The sequence below is a fragment of the Equus caballus genome, chromosome 14 (genome assembly GCF_041296265.1).
Source record: "Equus caballus isolate H_3958 breed thoroughbred chromosome 14, TB-T2T, whole genome shotgun sequence".
NCBI lineage: Eukaryota > Metazoa > Chordata > Mammalia > Perissodactyla > Equidae > Equus > Equus caballus.
In genome coordinates this window covers 101073708-101099939 of record NC_091697.1, presented here as the reverse complement: position 1 = coordinate 101099939, position 26232 = coordinate 101073708, and the positions used below count along the sequence as shown (strand labels likewise).

General features: G+C 35.2%; 1 protein-coding gene across 6 annotated transcripts in view; it reads left to right on the top strand.

Moving 5' to 3' along the window:
- Positions 1–26232, top strand: part of ZFYVE16 (zinc finger FYVE-type containing 16) — a 100698-nt gene that overhangs the window by 60707 nt on the left and 13759 nt on the right. For all 6 annotated transcript variants that reach the window (XM_070232735.1, XM_023616927.2, XM_023616925.2 and 3 more), the window contains 12 exon segments: positions 405–2671; positions 3569–3665; positions 6401–6562; positions 8567–8709; positions 11366–11744; positions 12960–13082; positions 13808–13963; positions 14524–14748; positions 17944–18026; positions 18893–18997; positions 19352–19499; positions 24832–24912. In XM_070232735.1, coding sequence (XP_070088836.1) covers positions 405–2671; positions 3569–3665; positions 6401–6562; positions 8567–8709; positions 11366–11744; positions 12960–13082; positions 13808–13963; positions 14524–14748; positions 17944–18026; positions 18893–18997; positions 19352–19499; positions 24832–24912 — 3969 coding nt within the window.

The following is a 26232-nucleotide window of genomic DNA, read 5'->3' as shown; positions in this document are numbered from 1 at the left end:
CCCCATGGCCAAGTAGTTAAGTTCGCACGCTCCGCTTTGGCCGCCCAGGGTTTCACTGGTTCTGATCCTGGGCACAGACGTGGCACCACTCATCAAGCCATGCTGAGGCGGCATCCCACATGCCACAACTAGAAGGACCCACAACTAAAAATACACAACTATGTACCAGGGGGCTTTGGGGAGAAAAAGGAAAAATAAAATCTTAAAAAAAAAAAAAAAGTAAAAACCCAAAGTACTTTAAATCCATATAAGAATAATTTTGGAGGTTATTACCATTTTGCAAGAGTAATCCATCTGGTCTAAAAAAACGTTTAGTTAGTTTGGAAGTCTTAGAAAACATAACATCTTTGTAATAATTTTTCATTTGGGTCTCCTGAATAACATTGTATCTCTTTTTTAATTAGATGAACAAGATTATCTCCAAGATGCACAAAAAGCATATGATTCTAACCACTGTTCAGTTTCTTCAGAGTTGGCTTCCTCACAGCTAACTTCACTGCTACCAAAGGATCAACAATGCATTAATTGTGCCTCATCAGAAACATGCTATGAAACAAATCAGATTTCCCTGAATGGAAAAACTCTTGAGGGACTAACTTCTATACAGAATGAAAAAAATGTAACAGGACTTGATCTCCTTTCTTCTGTGGATGGTGGCACGTCAGAAGAAATCCAGCCTTTGTATGTGGGACGATGTAGTAAACCTGTATGTGATCTGATACGTGACATGGGTAACCTCGTTCATGTAACTAGTAGTGAAGAAGATACTAAAAAATTATTGCCAGAGGATTTTAAGTCTAGTGCAGATTCTTTGATTGGGTTGGATTTATCTGCAGTGTCAGAAGCTCCTTGTGTTTCTTCAACAGACCATGGTAATGATACTGTCAGAGAGGAAGAGAATGATGTCATCAGCTCTGAATTACAAAACAGAGAAATCAGTGGAACTAAAGAATTGGGTATAAAAGCAGATACAGCTCTTTCAGATTCATGTAATTATATGGGAAAAGAAAATTTACATGATCAAAAGATCTCTAATCAGTTAGAACCAGTTCTTGATTTTAACACACCCTCTGCCTTGACTCAACAAAATTCCAAAATGTTTGATGCCAAAGACAGCCTACAACACAAGAAGCAGCCATGTGAATTAGTAGAAGCTGATGGCTGTTCGGTAGAAGAGGAGATACATGTAGCAGTCACAGCTGCCACAGAATGTTTAAAAGGAGGCAGCACAAGTACTTTGCCTTGCAGTCTTCCAAAAAATGAAGGTCTGTGCTTAAGTGATTCAAATTCAGGAGATGAAAATTTCAAATTACCTGACTTTTCCTTTCAGGAAGATAGGACTTCTATATTTATAAAACAATCTGCAAAAGAAGACTCAAGAAATTTAGATCCTAAAGATTATAAAGATGTAATCCAAGATTCCTCTTCAACTTTACATGTTTCGGGTGAAGATACATACTCCTCATTATCCTGTCTTCCAGTACCTGGGTCTTTGTGTGGATCATTAGTTGAAAGTAAAGCGCATGGTGATGGTTTGCCTCAGAATGAACATGAAGATAATATACAAGATGCAGTGACAGTGCATAAAGAAATACAGAAGAGTGTTCTAGGTGGGGAACCATTGAAGGAGACTGATCTTTTGAAACAGGAAAAATGTAAAAACGTACTTCATCAGCTGTCAGCTGAAAAGATGGGAGATAGAAAGGTAGATCCTGAGCAGATGGTAATCAGAGTTGAATCTTTGGGTTACCCAGATAACACCAGTTGTTCAGTAGCTGCAGAATCTCAGATGGAGCTTTCTGGTGCTAATGCCCCAGAGTCTCCTGATGGTTGTGAGGGTCTCGCTTTTTCAAGCAATGATATTGATGGGCAAGACTTAGATTACTTTAATATTGATGAAGGCATGAAAAGTGGTATGCTAATTAGTGATGCTGAGCTTGATGCCTTTCTGACTGAACAGTATCTTCAGACTAGTAACATAAAGTCGTTTGAAGAAAATGTAAATGACTCAAAATCTCAAATGAGTCAGATAGATATGAAAGACCTAGATGATGGAAACATCAGTAATGTATACTTCAATGCTGAGGCAGGAGCTACTGGGGAAAGTCCTGGTATTAATGTGATTTGTGAAACACTTGATAAACAAAATACAACAGAAAATGGTGGCCTTTCTTTAGGGGAAAAAAGTACAATTCCAGTTGAACTAGGGTTATCCAGTACTAAGTCTGAGATTACGAATGACTTATCAGTCTCTGATATTAACAGTCAATCTGTTCATGTTGGAGGGGCCAGACCTAAGCAATTGTTTAGTGTTCCATCAAGAACAAGGAGTTCAAAGGAACCAAATAAGCCGGATGCTCCAAATGTGACTGAAAGTGAACCCAGCATAGCAAATACCATTGCTCCAACCACCTGTAGTACAGATTTTACAACTGATCCTCAGGGTAGCTTCAACTCGAATTACATTGATATAGAAAGTAATTTTGAAGGTGGATCCAGTTTTGTCACCGCAAATGAAGAATCTCTACCTGCAAACACTTGCAAGGAAGGCCTGGTTTTGGGCCAGAAACAACCTACTTGGGTTCCTGATTCAGAAGCTCCAAACTGTATGAACTGCCAAGTCAAATTTACTTTTACAAAACGGCGACACCACTGCAGAGCGTGTGGGAAAGTAAGTTATACAAATCTTTGAGTCTTTTATTCTTTTGAGACATTTTAAATGAAATTTAATGTGACAGAATAGCTGATTAATAGATGATTAAAAGATTCAATTAATTTAAAATCATTGCTTTTCACCTACATGGAAATACATAAAGCATCATCATTTTACAGATTGCTTGAGAGTTGAGTAAATATCACATTGTTGTGGGTGTTAAGTATTAGGAAATCAGGAACACTTATTACTAATTTTTTGAAATCTCAGAATACGTCTCATCATCTCTCTAACATTAACACATCAGTCGTCCAGATCCAGCAGGATCCCCCTTTGTCCTTGAATACTTAATCTTAGGACCACTCTGCAGCTAGTGTTGGGGTCAATACCCAGGGAAACACTGAAAAAAAAGCTGATTGGCTTGTACAAGGTTCAGAACACTGAAGCTGACCTCATTTGCACTATGACTGCCTTAATCATCTATAAACTCTAAGAGTTGCTTATAGAAATAATGTTGCATTTTTTTATTCAGCATTTTTCAGTAACATATTGGTCTCAGATCAACTATTCTTTTAGAAAAATAATCATATTCTGCATTTAGAAGTTTTAAATGAAGAACCACAGAAAGGTTTTTAAATTATAAACTTATTTAAGAGTTTTTGTTCCCTTCCAGTTAACAAATTTGAGTTGAAGGAAATCTCCTTGTCAGAGATATATTTTAAATTGCAGAAACTTCATTTAAGTAATAAAAAAAGAATCATTTTAATAACTACCTATGATTATGGTGATTAGAAAGATTATTTGTATTATCAGAAAAATAGCCTTTGGTGAATTAGATTTTGAGCGTCCCCTCCCCCTTCAGTAGGTATAAGTATGCTTGAAGCAAAACCAAATTTGATATTTTATTCTTTATAGGTATTTTGTGGTGTCTGTTGTAATAGGAAGTGTAAACTGCAGTATCTAGAAAAGGAAGCAAGAGTGTGTGTAGTCTGCTACGAGACTATTAGTAAAGGTGAGTATTAATAACCAGACATATTTTCTTCTAGTAATTGAATATATCTTTAAAACAATTGATTGTGACAAAGATAAACTTCTTTATTTTCTTAAGGCGAGGACCTAGTGTTGACTTATCTGGCTTAGGTGGGACCTCCCAAGGCTTGGTTTCTCTTCTTTTTGTTCCACTCTCACAATTAATACTACCAGTCTGGAAAGGAACCATTCAGTTTCTGGAGTGACAGTTCATTAACTTTTAACAGGTACCAAGTCCCTAAATGCTGCATTTCATCTGCCTATTTGTTTTTGTCATCATGATCGTCATCCTCATCATCTTAATCTAAACATTTATAGAATACCTACCAATAAATAGTGTTCAATCTTATATATTAATAGTGTAAGACAAGATAATAGTTCCTTCCCTTTAGAAAATTACAATCTAAAATGGGAATAAAAGATAAGGTAGTAATATTTATGATTTTATAGATAAATTCATAGGACTGCCACGCTATTTGCACATTTTTGTCTCGTATTTTTTTTTCCCCCTTCTCGTTTGTATGTGTTTCCTACTGTTTCTCGGGCTCCCTAGCTAGCTACCATTATGAGCAATAATCTTGGTGGTCTTATTTGAGTTCTCACAGTTTTGTGTATGTGTTTTTTTCCTCAAATACACTTTTGTTCTTTTGAGTACTTCTCGGCATTTTCAAAGATTTGTTGACAGTTTAATTCCCAGCAAATATTACTTGGGACTTTTTAAGACTAGGCCTGTGCACTAGCTCAGGCACTGCTTCCTGTTAGCCAGGAGATAAATACCTGATAATAATTTGTTTTTCTCTTTTGAATGAAGATAAATTTTTTCAGCAATTCTCCAAAAAGCTCTGATGTGAGTCTGTTAGCCTGAGGTAAGCTGTTTTACTACCTGCTGTTGACCTCTGCTCTGGAAGATGTTAGAGTGTACATCTTTTTATATTTCCATATTACCACCATTGTTCATGAAGAGGTTAGTTTAAGTGCTTATAGTTGTTTGTTTTTTCTTAAGCTCTCTGAATAGCCTAGAAAACGACTGCTGGTGCTGTTAGCCAAGGCAGCCTGGAGGAATTCCGAAATACTAGAACAAGCTCCCACATAATTATCTCTCCCCACTTAAAAATAAATAAAACAGCTGTGAAGGTTTGAGGCGTTATTTGAGTTGACAGGCCAGATTTTTGGGTGAGCATTAAAACATATTCTGACTATAAGGATCCAGGAGGGGAGAAAAATCTAGTCATTAAAGAGACTTGGTAGGATATTGGGCTCAAGCTTTGGTTTATCAAAGAAAATATTTTGGAATGGATTTGCTTATTTAGTTATCTGTTTTATTTATTCTGTTTTGATATCTTATAGCATGCAATTTTATTTATGGTTCTCTTTATCATTAATTTATACACCACAAGAAGCAGAAGTACAAGTTATTTTAGCCTCAGCTTTAGGGTTGAAAATGGTAGAAGTGATCATTTAAAATAATGTTATTAAATAAGAGGAGAAAGATGGCTCAAGAGACACATTTCATGAAGGATTAGAAGAAAAGATAGTTTGAACGGAGATTTTGGATAACCGGGAAGTTGTGCTGAGACTGTGTAAGTTTCAAGGCAGCATGTGTGTGAATGCCGTTGGGTAGATTGGGGGCAAGTTGGAAATTAGTTTGAAGCACAGAGAAGATGTCTGGATTTCACTTGGTTGGTGGAAGCCGTTTCATGAGAGTGCTATCGTTGAGTAGCCCTTATGGAAGATTATTTTAGCAGTGGCAGCGTTTATAGCAGATCAGTTTGGAAAATTGCTGAAGGGAGAGCTACCGGTGCTCTTCTGGTTATTTGGGTGAAATCATTGAGCAACGTTCAGGCACTATTCTGCATTTTGGAGCTCCAGCTGAGAAAATAGACTCCCTGTTCTCATGGAGCGTATGAATGTGGGAGAAATGGACAGTAAGCAAAGAGACGATCAGGTGATGATAATATCCTAAACGAAAAAAAAAGAGTGAAAGAGAGATAGATAATAACAGATTGGTGGCAAGAGGTAGTATTTTTTATCAGGTGGTGATAGTAAGGCTTTATGATAATATGATATGTGAGCAGAGACTTGAAAAAAGTGAGAGAATAAAGCTATGCCAGTGTCCATGGGAAAAACTTTCCGGGAAGAGAGAACAACACGAGCAAAGATTCTAAGCTAAGAGGGTGCTTGCCTGACTTATTGAAGAACAAGGAGGCCTGGGTGGCTGGATCACAGTGAGTGAGATGAGGTCAGACAGCTAACTGGGAAAGCAGACGAGGTAGGGATGCCAACTATGTAGGGTCTTGTGAGCCATTGTAACAAGTTAAATTTTCACTCCAGTTGGGAAACCATTAAAGGATTTTATTTTAAACAGAGGAATGATGTGATATGATTTATAGCTTAAAGAAATCACCCTGAACTATGTTGGAAATAGAATCTAGGGGTACAAGGGCAAAAATAGAGATAGTCATATTAAATAAGTTATTTTATTTAGTAGATATCAAACATATGCCAAATATAGTATTGAAATAACTAATTGGTAGCTTATACTGAAGTGGAGTGCTGCCAGCTAAAGTAAGGACATTATCTTTGCCAAGTGCTACTTCTTTTGCTTGCTTAGCTGTTGATTTCTTTCTCCTTACAACGTGAAGAATAGTATAGTTATCATAATTTACTTTTAAGTTCAAAAACATCTGAGATTTTAATATTATTTTTTTCCCTTTATAGCTCAGGCATTTGAAAGGATGATGAGTCCAACTGGTTCTAGTCTTAAATCAAACCGTTCTGATGAGTGTGCCACCATCCAGCCTCTTCAGGAGACTCACACACCCAGTCTAACTTCACCTACAGCTTTACCAATCTCAGCACTTAAACAACCATGTGTTGAAGGTAACTAGAAGAAAATGCTGTGTCTTAGACTAAAGATAAATTATTAAAAGAGAAATTTCCTAGTGTTGACAGAGTTCTAGTGAGGAAAGAGAAACCAGACTAGATATCAGAAGGCATAATATGGTTATGCATGTATGTTAGAAGGCTGAAAGAGCAAAAAAGGCATGCTCGGTGACTCAGAGTTTAGTAACTGCGGGAAACAACTACCATCCGGTGGGTTAAGGGAATGAAAGAAGAGGCCATATTACTGGAGCTCAGGGCAGGAGCACCAGGAGCTGCTTGGTTCTCACACCTGGGATCCAGAGGTCAGGCTACCATGTGTCTGGTGCTGTGACTCTTGGGGAACACCAAGTGGCAAATGCTAGAACCACCAAGGAGCCTTTTAAGGAAAGGGCGTTATCTCCCTTTCCTTAGAAATCTATTTTTAAATATATCTTTTACCACAATAAAAAATGTTTTTTAAATCCATTTTTAAATGTTTGGGCTCTCTGTTCTTTTTTACAACTGGTGTAATTTAGGATCTTGAGTAAAGCCCATGTACATTTTAAAATATAAACTATTAGTCTGTAACATGCTAGAAAATAACTGTACATGTCAGTTAAAGGCAAATTCAGATACTTTGGACAATTATTTTGGGCTTCAGTTTTGCTCTCATTTAATAGCTATTTTTCATTTATCGTAACTTAAGGAGATTCAGCATATATGGTTGTATATTATACTCTAAAGATGAATAAAATTTGCTTTAAAAAATATTTATTCTCTTAATATTGACATCCTAAGTTATTAAGTTATAAAAATATTGCAAATACAAGAAAGATACCTTGTTTAATATGTACACCCATACTGTAAAAGTTATATATAATCCTTGTGTTTCAGTCTTATCAGAACAGATAACACTGTCCTGCAAGGTAGATATTTATCCTTTTTGGGTTTTTTTTTTTGCTTAGGAAGATTAGCTCTGAGCTAACATCTGTGCCAGTTTTCTTCTATTTTGTATGTGGGCTGCTGCCACAGCATGGCTGACAAATGGTGTAGGTCCAGGCCTGGGATCCGAACCCACGAACCCAGACTTCCAAAGCAGAGCATGCCAAACTTAACCACTGTGCCACGGGGCTGGCCCCAAGATCCTTTTAATTTTTATATTGTTCTAAAATCATCTGGCAGCAGTTTTCATAGCCTTCCTGTAGATGGTTTTGTATAACAAAAGAGAGCAAGTATTTATACTGAAGTCTAGTTATTTCCTCCAAATGTGGGAGGAAAATAATAACTATTAATCAAGTTCAGTATCCCGATTATAAGAACGAAATGTCATGCTTCTCTTGTTAAATAAATTAAAAGTAAGAAATGACCTCTGATGCACAAGTGATTGTTTCCTTTTTTAGACTTTTTATGACTCTTTCTGTTCTTCATACGTTTTTCTTTGCTTATCTGCTGTGCTCTGGTCTAGTCCATTTTCCCTCTTGTGCCCTAGTCCCTAAATTTTATTCAGTCTTCACTCCACACTCACAAACTAGCCTTAATAATATAGGCTTTAAACTTGCCCCTGTGTCTTTAAGGTGTAACCTCACCTGTCTACTCCTTTTCTGAGTAGTGATTCCCAGGGCCACCCCTGCCTTTGTATGAATTAGAAAAAGACTTCCATTCTGGGTAGATGAATCACAAAAGGGCATTTCTTTAGTCCTTTGCAGCCCTGAGCATGCAGGGCTTGGCATTGGATAGCAAAAAGCTTTTGAGGGGCTGACCCCGTGGCCTAGTGGTTAAGTTCGGCACCCTCTGCTTCAGCGGCCTGGGTTCAGTTCTCAGGCGTGGACCTACCTCACTCATTGGCAGCCATGCTGTGGTGGCAAGCCACATACAAAATAGAGGAAGATTGGCACAGGTGTTGGTTCAGGGCAAATCTTCCACAACCAAAAAAAACTTTTGAAAACATTTTCTGACCCACTTAGTATTAAATAATTGCAATATTGCCAAACTAAAATGCTCTACTTTTTTAACTGATTCTAGGATTATGCTCCAAAGAACAGAAGAGGGTATGGTTTGCAGATGGCATATTGCCCAATGGTGAAGTTGCAGATACAGCAAAATTATCATCTGGCAGTAAAAAATGTTCTGAAGACTTTAGTCCTCTCTTACCTGATGTACCCTTGGTAAGGAATCTAAAGAATGACTTGTTAATTTAATAAAATTATGTTTTGTAGAGAATTCCTTATGTGATTATTAGAGTACTTTTTTTTTTCTAACACTGTCAGCTTCCTAAAATGAGAAATACATGATGTAGTGAATATATTTTTGATTTTACCTTTTTAATGTCAGTTTAAGGCAATGATTCATAAACTTTTTGGTCTCAGGATAGCTTTATGCTCTTAAACATTATTAAAATCCCCAAAGAGCTATAGGTTATGTGAGTTATACCTTTTGATAATTACTGTCGTAAAATTGAGGAAAAAATTAATTAAAAAATAAACTGACTACAGTTGTGTCACTTAACAACTGGAATATGTTCTGAGAAATGTGTGGTCATTAGGTTATTTTGTTGTGTGAACATCATTGAGTATATACTGAAGGGGAACAAAATTTGCCACCCTAAAATGTATCTCTTTAACATAAGGATTATTTTAGGCTGATGACTTTGAAGAAACAAAAGACTCAAAGTTTTTCTTGTTACCTCCCCTGTAATTGCCTAAAAGAATTCAGATTGAAAAAATCTCAGAAAGTGAACTATCACCTTAGCATCACATGAACTAGGTGGTAGACAGGGATGAACCTAGAAAAGCCTGTTTGTGGGCTCCCCTCTGTGTTCTTCTGTTTCTGTGGCCAAACACTTGTTTTCCACATGTTTGCTGCTTTTCACCTACCTGTGAATTGCCTTCTTTCCCTTTGAAGTCCCCGATTCTACCTTTCCCCAGCATCTTCTTTTGTCTTTAGCTGAGGGTATTTAAGGTGAGGGCTTTGGCCATTTTGATGAGTCACTCAGTTTTCCTGGGTTTCTCCTGTTGATACATGTTACTAAGCTTTTGTTTGTTTTTGTCCTTTTAATTTGTCTCATGTCAATTTAATTCTTAACACCAGCCAGAAGAACCTAGAAGGGTAGAGGAAAATTTCTTCCTCCCCTACAGTACTTAGTACTTACACAAACCTAGATGGTATAGCCTATTACACATCTAGGCTATGTGGTACTGATCTTAAGGGACCACTGTCATGTGCGGTCCCTTGTTGACTGAAATGTCGTTATGTGGTGCATGACTGTATATTAATAGAAATAATATTTTTATGGAAAAAATTTCAAAACAAAAGTTTAATGAGAGGAATAACATTGTTTTACATTTTTGCAAATTTCTTTAATATGTGGCTTAATAGAAGACAGATTCTCACATTTGCTTCTATATTCAATCTGTTTGTTATGTTGTTTAGTTAAATTATATGAAGAAAAGCCTAGGACTTCTCTGACTCTCTGAAAGGGTCTTGGGGACCCCAGGGATCCCTGGACCACATGTTGAGAACCACTGGTGTATGGATATAGAACTGAGATTTAGTAATTTAATTTAGACTAATATTTATTTAATGATTTTCAAACATTTAGTAAAGTATAGGATGGTTATATTTATGTTTGCATTTATACAAATGTGCTAAATAGGAAATACATAATATAGAACCCCAGCCCACTAAGAACTCTCGTTGTAAAGTACCAAAATACTTATAGACGTGAGTATTAATACATGAAGTAGGAATGTTTTTATTCGTTAAGCAATATTTATTCAGCATGTACTCTGTGCCAGTTACCTGGTTTATCCTGGATACATACGTTAGGCAAGATGGATATGTCTCCTGCTCTGTTCAGTTTCACACCATATAAACAGATGCTGTTTGTCAATAAGAATTTATGAGCTAGGTTTTACAAATAGCCATAATTACCAAAAGTATGTTTCTTAGCCAGCATCTACTCTTAATCAATATTTTATCAAAATGAAAGTTCTAAACAGACTAGTAAGTATTACTTGAGTTCATAAATGGTTGTCATTTAGTATTGACTCAAGTTTGGCCAGTCCAAAAAGAAAAGGGCTTTATTGAAGCAGACTTGAGGTGTAGTTTATTCCAGGTGGTTTACTATTGTGCCACATATTTACCACTCTACCTCCTAACCACTCCCCTCCCTGTTTTCCCCCCTTTTCCTCTCCTTTGCCTACCCACGGCTTTTTTGGCTTTGAGAAGGAGAAGCCTTGGGTTGAACTCAGCTTGCTCACTGTGTGATATGGTATAGGATTCTGAAGTTCTCCTTGCCTCTTTTTTCCATTCTATAAAATTAAATTTATTAATACCTACCCAAGCATATGGTGAAGCTAAACATTATGCTCCTGAATTTAAAAAAGCAAAATGGGGCCAGCTCCATGGCCAAGTGGTTAAACTTGCCCATGCTCTGCTTTGGTGGCCTGGCTTTGTGGGTTTGGATCTCGGGAATGGACCTACTCTATTCATCAGCCATGCTGTGGAGGCATCCCACGTACAAAATAGAGGAAGATTGGCACAGATATTAACTCAGGGCTAATCTTCCTCAAGCAAAAGAAAAAAAAAAGGAAGGAAGACTGGCAACAGACGTTCAGGGTGAGTCTTCCTCACCAAAAATAAAAGTAAGTAAATAAATAAATTGGTACTATTTCTTTGGAAATTTGGCTTCTAAAGAATTTCTGAGCCCATTTTGGTTTTATATATTCTTATTAAAAAGATGTGTTTGGCTATAGAGATCAACATTTCACAGTTGAACAGAAAATATGAACTGATTTGTTTTTTTCCTTCCATATTTTACAGACGGTAAACACAGTGGATCATGCCCGTTCTACTACAGTGGAAAAAACAAACAATGAGATAGGAGATATTACAAGAAACGAGATAATTCAGAGTCCTATTTCTCAGGTTCCATCTGTGGAAAAACCGCCTATAAACTCAGGAACTGAGGGCTTACCTAGTTCTGGTTCTTTTACACTAGATGATGATGTTTTTGCAGAAATTGAGGAACCATCGAGTCCTACTGGTGTCTTAGTTAACAGCGATTTACCTGTTGCTAGTATTTCAGATTATAGGTTACTATGTGATATTGACAAGCATGTTTGCAATAAGATTAACCTTCTACCTAGTGATGAGGACAGCTTGCCTCCTCTTCTGGTTTCATCTGGAGAAAAGGGATCAGGTAGGATAACAGTTATTTAAATTTAAAAAGGAGGTTTTTTTTAAAAAAGCTGTACTGATGAATTTTGTCTGTGTTGTATGAAATTCATTTTTTTGAACTTAGTTTGGTTGAAATATTTGCTATGGCTCAGTAACTTTAATTTACAAAAAGTCTTACTCTATGAAAACAAGTTCTAAAAAGATCTGAACTTTTGAGTTGAATTGCATGTGATTCATTTATCACGTCTGGGTCCCTAATTTAGAATGAGGCAAAAGTCCAGTACAACAGGGAAACTCATAGACTTTTAGCCCTAAAAGTATTTCCAGTATATTAGAGTTTTGACTCCATGTCATTTTTTTTTCCAAGGATCACAGTGCCTAAAGAAAAGAGTATTGCATTGGACGACAGAGCTAGGAATTTTAGATCCTCATCTGCTGCTTAATACATGTATGACTTGCAGCATGTTATTTAATCTCTTTGGACCTCAGTTTCCTTTGTAAAAGAGGAGAACCTAGATGATCTCTAAGGTCCTTTTCAAGCTGGAGATTCTGTGGCTGGCTCCTACCTCAAGGGTAGTTCCCTAGGATACATCCTTGTCACCCCAGGCATTAAGCTGCATCCTGCAACATGAAATGATTGTGTTCTGTGCATGATAATGTAGGGGAATGAAGCTTAGGATCTCTGTTCTGTCAGTAGGAGCTATTTTTGAACCTAGCTCTAGTAGCAAAACTATCTTAAGCTTTGTTCTTTGTACACCATGCCTATTTTCCTGTTGATTGTCCAGATCTTTTTTTGCCGCTTGTCACTGACATAGGGTATATAGGCAGCAAGCAGCATTTGCAACTTGGGTCTAGATTACTTTCACAGACTTGTAAATTTCAGAATTTATCATTGGAATGGTTGGTGGACTGGAATCTGCTTTACAAAAGTGTGTTTAAAACGTTAAAAGTGCTAAAATTGTATAAATATGCTATTTAATCAACATTTGCATGTACGCTATATATATAATATATCAAGATTATATGTATTACTGTATTGATAGTTTTACTAAATAGAAAAGTAAGAGTGAGTATATAACAGTTGCCTAAGGTGTTGATTGATTTTATGAAACATGTTTGCTTTTGTTTTTAAATCTGATTAAACCGTTGGTGGATTTATAAATCTGTTTTTTCATTGCAAGCATATTTAACAGGAAGTCATGTTTATCCTAATTAATATGTTATTTTCATGATTTAGTGCCTGTAGTAGAAGAACACCCATCTCATGAGCAGATTATTTTGCTTCTTGAAGGAGAAGGTTTTCATCCTGTTACATTTGTCCTGAATGCTAATCTACTCGTGAATGTCAAGTTAGTATTTTGTAAGTAGTGATTTGTCTTTCTTTGGCTAATTGGTAAGCAGGATTTCTGAATCAATTACTTCTTCAGGTACATTGTGACTGGCAACTGTGAAAAATAAGCCACATTGGATATTGGTTTTTCAGCCAAATGTGAATATAAATTTGCAAATTTATATTCAGTAGGACTTGAAATACAAGCTTACGGATTTTTACTAGTGTCCCTCAGTCAGTCCTAGGTTAAGGTCGTGGGCTTGTAGCTGACCTATATTTTGATGCTCATGATACAACTGACTCTTTGATATAGCTTTTAGATAAATTGAAATTTGGTAATTGAGATAAGCAAGAATCCTTTTTGCTTAAATAAAGCAGCAGTAAAGACAGTTTTAAAGTCAGTGACATGTGACCTGATTAAAAACAAATAGTCGTCGGTAATAAATAATCCTCACTACTCAACAATGCATCTCTCAGCTTTTCGTTCTCTTTGAAACTAAACTGATTCTTACCATTTCAGCATGTTAGTGCATCTTTTATTTTAGTGTCATTTATTAATTGACTCCATAAGATAATCTTTCATCCTTTATCTTTTTTTATATTAATCTTATACAATACAATTCAAAGTTTTTGTGAAAAGAACTTTGGGAAAATAAGGAATTTGAAAAGTTGTGCTTCGTGTAAAGGACAATTATGTATAGTTTTTTTGGTTAATATAAGTTGACATTTATAATTGTATGCTTTTATCACTTAAGATTCCTCAGACAAATATTGGTACTTCTCAACCAATGGATTGCATGGCTTGGGACAGGCAGAAATTATTATTCTATTGTTATGTTTGCCAAATGAAGATACTATTCCTACAGATATCTTCAGACTATTTATCACCGTGTATAAGGATGCTCTAAAAGGTATAGCATTTTGTTTTGAACTGTTCAGACTAGGGGATGGATAAATTAATTAAAGGCATTTATGCTTTTCGCTATGCTAACTGTACTAAAGATTTGTTATGTGAAGAGACTGTTGATTTCTTAAAAAACCTTAATCATCATTTTCAGTCTCTTTAAATCTAGCATTTTATGTGATTAGTCTCTTTATACAGATTTTTTTAAATTTAAAAAAATGGATATATATTTGCCTTCTTGATTTTTTTTTTTAAATGTCTATATGCTTTTCTTACTGTCTATATAAGACTGGGGAGACATGATTTTTCACTAGACCATGCAGTAAGGAGAAAAATTTAAAAACACCTATGGTTAGAAACATTTTAGAATTTGTGTTCACAATTCCCAATTTCCAGGAATAACTGAGCTTTGTGTACACAAGGTATTTAATAGATACTTCTTCAAGAGTGAAAATTTAAAAAAAATTCTATATTGCCTTTATTTAAGAAGCTTATATTGAGATATTCAAACACAGAATGCCTCTTTAAAACAACTTAAAATCTTTTTATTAATGATTTTATTTCCAGGAAAATACATAGAAAACTTGGACAATATTACCTTTACTGAGAGTTTTCTCGGTAGCAAGGATCATGGAGGATTTCTGTTTATTACACCTACTTTTCAGAAACTTGATGATCTCCCATTACCAAGTAATCCTTTTCTTTGTGGAATTCTTATTCAGAAGCTAGAGATTCCCTGGGCAAAGGTTTTTCCTATGCGTTTAATGTTGAGATTGGGTGCAGAATATAAAGGTAAGTTTTAGAATAATTTAAATTACATAGGTTCAAATATACTGATTGTAAAATAAGAACTTTCAGGGATATCATTAAAATCAATTTTTTAATAGATTAATGGAACTACTTTTGTACTGATGTACTTTTAAAATTCCAAAACAACCCTCCTTTACTACTGAGTTAGTCTACACAACCTTGGTGTGTCATGAAGTTTCTGGATGTTCATAATAATTATATCAACTTACCTTAAAGAAATTTTTTTTTTTTTGAGGAAGATTAGCCCTGAGCTAACTTCTGCCACCAGTCCTCCTCCTCTTTCTGAGGAAGACTGGCCCTGAGCTAACATTTGTGCCCATCTTCCTCTACTTTATATGTGGGACGCCTGCTACAGCATGGCTTGCCAAATGGTGCCACGTCCGAACCCGGGATCGGAACTGGCGAACCCCGGGCTGCCAAATCGGAACATGTGACCTTAACCGCTGTGCCACCGGGCCGGCCCCAAGAAATTGTTTTTGAATTTCAGAACAAACATACAAACCTTGAAAAATTTTCTTAAAAGCGTATACTGTAAGGAGTTCGTTTTGTTGCCTGTGTATTAAGGTAAATTATGTTCCCCCTCAGTTTGTGTACATCATAAAGCCAAACATAAAGGATTTCTGGATTATCAGTGCTGTTCCTCTTAGTTAGTTACTATAGTTAGGAATTGACTTTTTAGAGAAGGAAATACTTAAAAATAGTGGGTGCCATCTTTTCTGAGTTTGCGCTTCCTTATTCTTATTTTTATATTCCTGATGTTTAAGCTTATCATCCAAAAGTGATGTAGATTGTATCGTTGATGTATATGTGTATACGTGAATGTGTGTTGTGTTTGCCTGTGTATTTACATATCTACCCTTGACATAACTGGAGAGTCTAAAGCTGTTAAGAAATAAAGGTCTAGGTTTATGTTTATGGTTATTTCTAAGTCAAAATCATTTCTAATGTTAAACTTTTTTAAATTCTCACCTTTTCTTTATCTCTGACTTCTTTCAAGAAATAATTTATTTATTGCATGTGAAGTATGTCACATGTAATAAAGTTTTAGGTGTTTGATGCTAACATAATTTAAGAGGTATTTTCTTGGAGGAAAATTAAATGTAGGGAATTTATAAAAGAGACCATTACTATTTCAAAATAGACAAATTCAGTGAAAGAGATATTTAAATCTTGCTATTTGGCAAATTTGATTAAACTCTGATTTGTGGGGAGGTCCTTACCGTTTAGGATTTAAATATGTAATGCTATTAAATTGTGTGAAAAGAAACAACATTTAACTTTCAAGTTTTGTACTGTGTAAAGCAAAGGGCTTAAGAAATTTCATTCTGAGCCAAATGTTTCATCCATTCAGCCTGTTATTTTCTCTGATGTTAGTATTCGAATGCTATTTTTATAGGTTAGGTCAATATACTAGCTAATCTTAAATCATTATGGAACATATGATCTGTAAATTTGGCCATTATTTTGGCCAATATCACTTCTAGATACTAAGTCTGTTTTTTCTCACGCTGAAAGTAGGAAGATCATGGAACAACATGAGAAACTTCTCAAAAGATCACAGGGCATGGTGCTACACAGCTATGACAGCTCTTCAGTGATAATGGGGGCAAATGACTAGTTATACATAGAAGTTAACTAGTCTCAGCTGTTTACTGAGTTCTTTATGTTCTGCGAGATTTTAAATAGAATGGTATTTGATGTTATTGGTGCCCATGCCTCTTTAGACAAACTTGGAAGTGTGATGTGTGTGCATATGTGCGTTTATTTTGTTATAGAAGTGTGATGTGTGTGCATATGCGCGTTTATTTTGTTATAGAAATGTGATGTGTGTGCATATGTGCGTTTATTTTGTTATAGAGATAACCTATGTATGGAAAAGTTAGTGTTAAATGTTAGAGTTCCAAGATTAAAGACTGAAAATGACTGAAATTAGTAATTTTCAAATAGGGATTATCTATGCTTATATGTTGAGAACATTTGTTTGGAATATTATTAGATGTTGGGTTAGATGATTTATGAGGTCCCTTTGTAACTCTGACAGCATGTCATTCTAAGCCATAACCTTTGAAGATAATGTTTTAAATAAAATTACCTCTATCAAGTTGCAAGGATGCCCCCACATTCATAAAAGATGAAGTAAAAAGTCAGCATTTACCTTAATCATATTATTTATAATTTTAATATCTTTTACACTGTCTTATTTTTTTTCTAGTCTGCACCCTCTCTCCTCCAGATAACTTAGTTGTCCTTTATAAAACTACAAAATATGTTTGTAATAGCAAAGATGTGAGTTATTCTGACTTAAGTTTTTAAAATAGATGAGGTCAGGTTTGTTTTCTTAGAATTTTAAGGAAGTATATTAATATGAAAGGTTTGCTTATAACCTAAGCTGAGAACTGAAGGTTAAAAATGTGTCTGTCTTTTGTGGTAAGAGAAATAGTCTTACCTTCCTTTTTTCCCCTTCCTTTTCTTCCAGAGGCCTTGCAGCATTGCCTGCAATGTATCTTTTCCTTTTTGGTGCATAGCATTTATAGTGCCCTAAAGAAAAAGTAGTTAGGTGACAGACTCCATGTCCTTTCTCCTACTCTGCATTGATTTCATTGACTCTGTGTGCCCCTTTCATCATGCTGACACAAGAACTATAAGAGTTTACTACCATCCATAAGTTAGCACAATTGAACATTAATTGTAAATGCCTTAAAAATCTTTAATTCTTTGTATTTCTTTTTTAAATTATCAGAACTTTATAGGGGTCTAGCCCATTATTGTAATTTTCCAGCCATCATAATTTTGTGGAAACATGTAGAATGAAAAGATTAAATGCTTTGGAATTAGGCAAGCCAAGTTTCAAGTCTGTTTCACTGGTTATTAACTTAGTCACCATAAGCAAATTTATTAATCTCTGTGTCTCTGCTTTCCCATTTGTAAAGTAGAGAGAGAAATACTTGCCTCATTGGGTTGTTACAGGGTTTAAATAAGACAATGTATGTAAAGTTCTCAGTTCAATGTAGCATCTTGTAGATACACAGTATGGGTTAATGTCATCCATCACTTTCCCCTAACAACTGATTGGGTTTATTTATCCATAATATTTGAAAAATGAGAATTAAAGGTAATAAATTCAGGACTTTTTTTGGTTTTTGTTGATAGTAACCAGTTTTCCTTTCTTATATATAGCATATCCTGCTCCTCTAACAAGTATCAGAGGCCGAAAACCTCTTTTTGGAGAAATAGGACACACTATTATGAACTTACTTGTTGTGAGTAATTGAACTATTTTTAAGTGTTCTTATGTTGTTACTTTAAAAATTCATTTAGCAAATTTTACACGTTTGTATTTTCCTATTTTAATTTGGCCTATTTGGTGTAATGAAAGTTCATGGATAATAAATCCTAATTCATTTAACATAAATGGGTCCTGTTTTTGATGCATGTTTAGAACACATTTCCTAATTTACGTGTATCTGATTCTAATTGCCTTTTGATTCATTCTGCTGCAGTGCTTACACATTTAGGTAATATGAGATCCACACAATTATTGAAACTTTTGAAGCTTTAGTGAAAGTTTTAGTAAAGTCAGTCAGTTTGGTGATTTTGAGCAACTCATGGCCTAAGTTTCCTCATTTATAATAGGAAGGATTGGATTAGATGATGTCTTTTTCCCTTCCACCTCTGATTTCTGTAATTTTGTGTTTACCTGTTCCCACAGAAAAGTATTTCAGTGGACTTTACTTTTATTTATACATGTTCAGGTTGAAGACCTATTCTCTTTTGGAAGATCTGTAACTAGAAGGAGGAGGTCACCCCCCCCCCCGACTACTACAGAATTCTTCCTGGGAATGATAGTCCTTATTACTATTGTGGAGTAGCTGGAAGGATTAGTTGGTTTTTTAAGTTGTTAGTGCTTTCTAGTCTACACCCTCTGTGCTCTAAATAACTTAGTCGTCCTTTTTAAAACTACAAAATATGTTTGTAATAGCAAAGGCATTTTGACAGTTATGGCATTTTGGCAGTTACATATCACAAGTCTTAAAATGATGGATACTCCTAAAAATGGATTTAATGAATGGGTAAATGCTCATGGATAGTAGTTTAAGGTTTATGGAAATGTCATTATTTTATATAGGACCTTCGAAATTACCAGTATACCTTGCATAATATAGATCAGCTATTGATTCATATGGAAATGGGGAAAAGCTGCATAAAAATACCTCGGAAAAAATACAGTGATGTAAGTATAATTGCTTTGTTCAAATCTGGAAGATAATATTCAACATTAGATTTCCTTAGAAGTGTGTCATTAAATTTTGTTTTGAATCAGACTATCTAGTATATAATGGCAAAAAATACTGTTTTTGAAATTTTAGATTTCTAATAAGAAATTTGTTTAATTGTATTTTTTCAGTTTTATCTATTTGAAGTAATTTTATCTTAAAACATTTGTTTCTATCACATTCTCCAAGAGTTGTCCAGATCAAAGCTTGATGGTTATGAAGCTGATCAGAAATGTGACTCTGGATTAGTGTAACTGGTAACGGCATAAAATGTTAATGAAAGTTTCTAAATGGATATTGTTTTTTTCCAGGTAATGAAAGTAATAAATTCTTCTAATGAGCATGTCATTAGCATTGGAGCTAGTTTTAGTACAGAAGCAGATTCTCATCTAGTCTGTATACAGAATGATGGAGTTTATCAAACACAGGCCAGCAGTGCCACTGGCCATCCTAGAAAAGGTGAGTCTTGATTCCTAGTGTTGACCCATAAAACCACCTCGATAAATAGAATTCCTTTCAAAGGGAAGTATATATATTTTACTTATTTGCTGAATCGATGGTGATAAAACAGTATGCTTTAAAATTTTAGCTATACAGATTAAAAAACTGCTTTTAATTTGTTTTTTTCTCTTGGGCTACATTAGGTTTAAAGACTTGGAACACTATTTAGATATCTTCAGGCTTAGTGTGTCCCGTATGGTGGGAGTCTTATTTTCAGTAATTTCTCTCTGGAGTGAGGTTTTTTCACCTTTGTTTGCTGTGTGTTCCAACTCCTCTTAGTTAGGGGAACACAGGGTGGATAAAGGGAAGAATGAGTTATAAAACTGTAAGTGGCTGGGGATATAAAAATGGTAAAGATGGTGGAGTGAGTAGCACGTTACTCTGGCTGAGTGGCCTCAGTGACTGCTGCGATTTCCGACTGCTGCAGTAGTGGGCCTGACCAATCTGAAGTGAGGTGGAAGTAAGTACTCTGTAGAATTAATACGTTATTATAAAATAACATATTTAAGATAGTCTGACATTCTGGCAGCTAATAAAATATTTTCCTCTGATTATAAAAGGAATATATACTCATTTGTAATAAGCTTGGAAAATATGTTTTAAAAAGTAGTAAAAGAAAAGAAAGTACCAAGATATGGTACTTATTGACATTTTAGTATATTTCCTTCTTATATTAATATGTGTGTTAAATAGATGATTTTTTTAACTTTTTATTAAGATTATGATAGTTTACAACCTTGTGAAATTTCAGTTCTATATTATTGTTGGTTATGTTGTAGGTGCACCACTTCACCCTTTGTGCCCTCCCCTCCCCCCCTTTCCCCTGGTAACCACCAATCAATTCTCTTTGTCTCTGTGTTTAACTTCCACCTATGAGTGGAGTCATACAGAGTTCATCTTTCTCTTTCTGGCTTATTTCACCTAACATAATAACTTCAAGGTCCATCCATGTTGTTGGGAATGGGACGATTTTGTCTTTTTTTATGGCTGAGTAGTATTCCATTGTATACTTATATACCATATCTTCTTTATCCAGTCATCAGTTGATGGGCACTTAGGTTGCTTCCACGTCTTGGCTATTGTAAATAATGCTGCAATGAACATAGGGGTGCATGGGACTTTTGGAAATTGCTGATTTCAAGTTCTTTGGATAGATACCCAGTAGTGGGATGGCTGGGTCATAAGGTATTTCTGTTTTTAATTTTTTGAGAAATCTCCATACTATTTTCCATAGTGGCTGCACCAGTTTGCATTCCCACCAACAATGTTTGAGGGTTCCTTTTTCTCCACAACCTCTCCAACATTTGTCACTTTTTGTTTTGGTTATTTTTGCCATTCTAACAGGTGTAAGGTGATATCTTAGTGTAGTTTTGATTTGCATTTCCCTGATGATTAGTGATGGTGAGCATCTTTTCATGTGTCTATTGGCCATCCATATATCTTCTTTGGAGAAATGTCTATTCATGTCCCCTGCCCATTTTTTGATTGGGTGGTTTGATTTTTTGTTGTTGAGCTGCGTGAGTTCTTTATATATTATGGAGATTAACCCTTTCTTGGATAAATAACTTGTAAATATTTTTTCCCAATTAGTGGGGTTTTTTTGTTTCAATCCTGTTTTCCCTTGCCTTGAAGAAGCTCTTTAGTCTGATGAAATCCCATTTGTTTATTCTTTCTATTGTTTCCCTTGTCTGAGGAGTTATGGTGTCCAAAAAGATTCTTTTGAAACTGATGTCAAAGAGTGTACTGCCTATATTCTCTTCTAGAAGACTTACTGTTTCAGGCCTAATCTTTAGGTCTTTGATCCGTTTTGAGTTTATTTTTGTGAATGGTGAAGAAGAATGGTCAATTTTCATTCTTTTACATGTGGCTGTCCAGTTTTTCCAGCACCATTTGTTGAAGAGACTTTCTTTCTCCATTGTGGGCCCTCAGCTCCTTTGTCAAAGATTAGCTGTCCATAGATGTGTGGTTTTATTTCTGGGCTTTCAATTCTATTCCATTGATCTGTGCACCTGTTTTTGTACCAGTACCATGCTGTTTTGATTACTGTAGCTTTGTAGTATGCTTTGAAGTCAGGGATTGTGATACCTCCGGCTTTGTTCTTCTTTCTCAGGATTGCTTTAGCAGTTCGGGGTCTTTTGTTGCCCCATATGAATTTTAGGATTCCTTGTTCAATTTCTGTAAAGAATGTCATTGGGATTCTGATTGGGATAGTGTTGAATCTGTAGATTTCTTTAGGTAGTATGGCCATTTTAACTATATTTATTCTTCCAATCCATGTGCATGGAATGTCTTTCCATCTCTTTATGGTTGTCATCAGTTTCTTTCAGGAAAGTCTTGTAGTTTTCGTTGTATAGATCTTTCACTTCCTTGGTTAAATTTATCCCAAGGTATTTTATTCTTTTCATTGCGATTGTGAATGGGATTGAGTTCTTGAGTTCTTTTTCTGTTAGTTCATTGTTAGCGTATAGAAATGCTACTGATTTATGTATGTTGATTTTATACCCTGCAACTTTGCTGTAGCTGTTTATTATTTCTAATAGTTTTCCTATGGATTCTTTGGGGTTTTCTATATATAAGATCATGTCGTCTGCAAACAGTGAGAGTTTTACTTCTTCATTGCCTATTTGGATTCCTTTTATTTATTTTTCCTGCCGAATTGCTCTGGCCAACACCTCCAGTACTATGTTGAATAGGAGTGGTGAAATTGGGCACCCTTGTCTTGTTCCTGATCTCAGAGGGATGGCTTTCAGTTTTTGTCTGTTGAGTCTGATGTTGGCTGTGGGTTTGTCATATATGGCCTTTATTATGTTGAGGTACTTTCCTTCTATACCCATTTAATTGAGGGTTTTTATCAAAATGGATGTTGGATCTTGTCGAATGCTTTCTCTGCATCTATTGGGATAATCATGTGGTTTTTGTTTCTCATTTTGTTAATGTAGTGTATCACGTTGACTGACTTGCGGATGTTGAGCCATCCCTGTGTCCCTGGTATAAATCCCACTTGATTGTGGTGTATAATCTTTTTGATGTATTGCTGCATTTGGTTTGCCAAAATTTTGTTGAGGATTTTTGCATCTATGTTCATCAGTGATATTGGCCTGTAGTTTTCCTTCTTTGTGTTGTCCTTGTCAGCTTTTGGGGTCAGGGTGATGTTGGCTTCATAGAATGTGTTAGGGAGTGCTCCATCTTCCTCAATTTTCTGGAATACTTTGAGAAGGATAGGTATTAAATCTTCTTTGAATGTTTGGTAGAATTCTCCAGAAAAGCTATCTGGTCCTGGACTTTTATTTTTGGGGAGGTTTTGGATTACTGTTTTGATTTCTTGTGATTGGTTTATTCAGATTCTCTATTTCTTCCTGCTTCAGTTTTGGGAAGTTGTAAGAGTCTAAGAATTTGTCCATTTCTTCTCGGTTGTCAAATTTGTTGGCATATAGTTTTTCATAGTATTCTCTTATGATCCTTTGTATTTCTGTGGTATCTATTGTGATTTCTCCTCTCTCATTTCTAATTTTATTTATTTGAGTCTTCTCTCTTTTTTCTTGGTGAGTCTGGCAAAGGGTTTGTCAATTTTGTTCATTTTTTTGAAGAACCAACTCTTTGTTTCATTGATCCTTTCTACTGTCTTTTTTGTTTCAGTATCGTTTATTTCTGCTCAAATTTTTATTATTTCTCTCCTCCTACTGACTTTGGGCTTGGTTTGTTCTTCTTTTTCTAATTCTGTTAGGTGTCGTTTGAGATTGCTTATCTGAGATTTTTCTTGTTTATTGAGGTGAGCCTGTATTGCAATGAATTTCCCTCTTAGGCCACTTTTGCTGTGTCCCAAATGAGTTGGTATGGCGTGTTTTCATTTTTATTTGTCTCCAGATAATATTTGATTTATTCTTTAATTTCTTCAGTAATCCATTTTTTGTTCAGTAGCATGTTGTTTAGTCTCCACATTTTTCCCCTTTCCCAGCTTTATTCTTGTAGTTGATTTCTAGTTTCATAGCATTATGATCAGAAAAGATGCTTGATATTATTTCAACCCTCTTGAATTTGTTGAGACTTGCTTTGTTTCCCAAGATATGGTCTAAATAGATGATTTTTATACTGGATATTTATACTTTTATATTGTGCTTTTTTAACTTAACATGTCATTGACATTTTTGCATTAAAATTTAACAACTATTGAATATTTGTTGAATAGGAATACATTTCTGTGGTGTGAAATTCGAAGGATAAAAGCATTTATAGTGCAAATTCTCCTTTCCTCCTGTGACTCCCAAGCTACACTCTTCCCCTCCCCATAGGCAGCCAAACCAATGTTACTAGTTTCTTGTATATCCTTTCTGAGACATTTTTGCATGTATGTACATTTAAGCAAACACACATATCTTTTTTTCTTCCACTTTTTAAATGTCATAACATTTGTTCCATTCCGCACCTTGCTTTTTCTTTTGTAAACACACCTTGGATATTATTGTGTGTTAGTATATAAAGAATTTTCACATTCCATATAACTTTCTGCTTCATATGTTTACATCATTTAATTGTCCCTTATTCATGGACATAGCTGTTACCAATCCTTGGCTGTTTATAAAAATGTACTGTGAATAACCTAGTAGCTGTGCCATTAATTCCTAGAAGTGGAATTGATGCATCAAAGGATACTTGCATATTTGTAATTTTGATAGATAATTTTCAAGTTGCCCTCTACGGAGATTTTTTGATTTATGCTCTCACCGGTAGTGGGTGTCTGATTTCCCACACTCTGACACAGACACAAATATTTCAGATAGTACAATAGTCCATCAATTATTAGATACAAATGTTAAATTACCTTTATATAGTATTTTCTCTTAATTTTGTTTGGTTTGGTTTTTTATTAGCTTTCTAATGTAAGTGGTATGGGCATGGCATTAATCAAGTACTTAAAATGTGCCATACTTCACATTATGCATTTAACAAATATATAAAAAAGCACAGGTTAAAACATAGTTCTTGGGGCCAGCCTGTTGGCATGATGGTTAAGTTCGTGTGCTCTGCTTCAGCAGCTTAGGATTTGCCGGTTTGGATCCTGGGTGTGGATCTACACACCACTCATCAAGGCATGCTGTGGCAGCATCCTACATAGCAGAACTAGAAGGAGTTACAGCTAGGATGTACGACTATGTACTGGGGCTTTGGGAAGAAAAAAATAAAAGAGGAAGATTGGCAACAGATGTTAGCTCAGGGCCAATCTTCCTCATCAAAAAAAGCATACCTAAAAAACAGAAAAAAACCATAATTGTTATATATTTTTTTTTACCAGTGACAGGTGCAAGTTTTGTGGTATTCAATGGAGCTCTAAAAACGTCTTCAGGATTTCTTGCGAAGTCCAGCATAGTTGAAGGTATGAGTACCATCTTTAAGGTTGTTTTATTGTGAAGATGTTTTCCATTTCCTTTTAAAACGGTATTTGATACTTAGAAAAGAATATATGTAAGTTACAAAGCATAGAACCACAGACTTATGTGAAATTATCACCCAACCCAAGAACTAGAACATGACCAATATTTGGATCTACTTATGCCTTCCTCCTGTCTCCAAGAATTAACTATTAGACTGAATACACTGTGTTTATCATTCTCTTAATTTTTTTTATTCTGTATAAGCATATGTCTAAACATGTTATTGTTTGTTTATGCTTATTTGGGAGATTTATAAAAGTGATATCATTCTTCACATAGTCTTATGGAACTTATATTTTTATACAATGTAATGTCTCTAAAATTTATGCATGTTGTTGCCAAAAAACTACAGTGTATTCATTTTCAATGCTTTTAAACATTTTGTGAATGTATGACAATTTATCCACCTTTTGATCATGAACATCTGGTTTTCTTTTTTTTTTTTTTTTGCTATTATGAACAGTGGTGCTCGTAGCTTTCTTACTGATATGTGGACATTAGGCACATGTCTAAGAGGTTCTCTACAGTATATATCCAGGAATGGAATTTCTTGGCCAATAGATTAGTAAATGTTCAATTTTACAAAATATTGCTAAATTGTTTGCCAAAGGAGTTGTACCAATTTAAATTGCCCTCAGAATATATGATTTTTCTTTGATCTACATATTCTCCAAATGTGGTATTATCAGACTACTTAATTTGTATCAGTCTGGTAAGTATCTCTGAACATGGTCATAATTAGCATACCACTAATAAGTAGAGCATCTTATGACATATTTACTGGACATATATGTTCCTTCTTCTGTGAAATGCCTCTTCACATCTCCTGTCCGTTTTTCTACTGTGTTGTGTCTTTTTCTAACTGATTTATAGTTATATAGTTTTATATGTAATGTAGATTTCCCCCACCATTTTTTGTTTTTTAAAGATTTTTTCTTTTTCTCCCAAAGGCCCCTCGTACATAGTTGTGTAATTTTAGTTGTGGGTCCTTCTGGTTGTGGCATGCCTCCTCAGCATGGCTAGATGAGTGGTGCCATGTCTGCACCCAGGATTCAAACTGGCAAAACCCTGGGCCCCCAAAGCAGAGCTCGCTAACTTAACCACTCAGCCATGGGGCCAGCCCCTGCCCTACCATTTTATGGTGTTTTTTTAATTATTATTATTTTATTGAGGTCATAATAGTTTATACCATTGTGACATTTCGGTCATACATTATTATTTGTCAGTCACCATATATGTGTGCCTCTTTACCCCTTATGCCC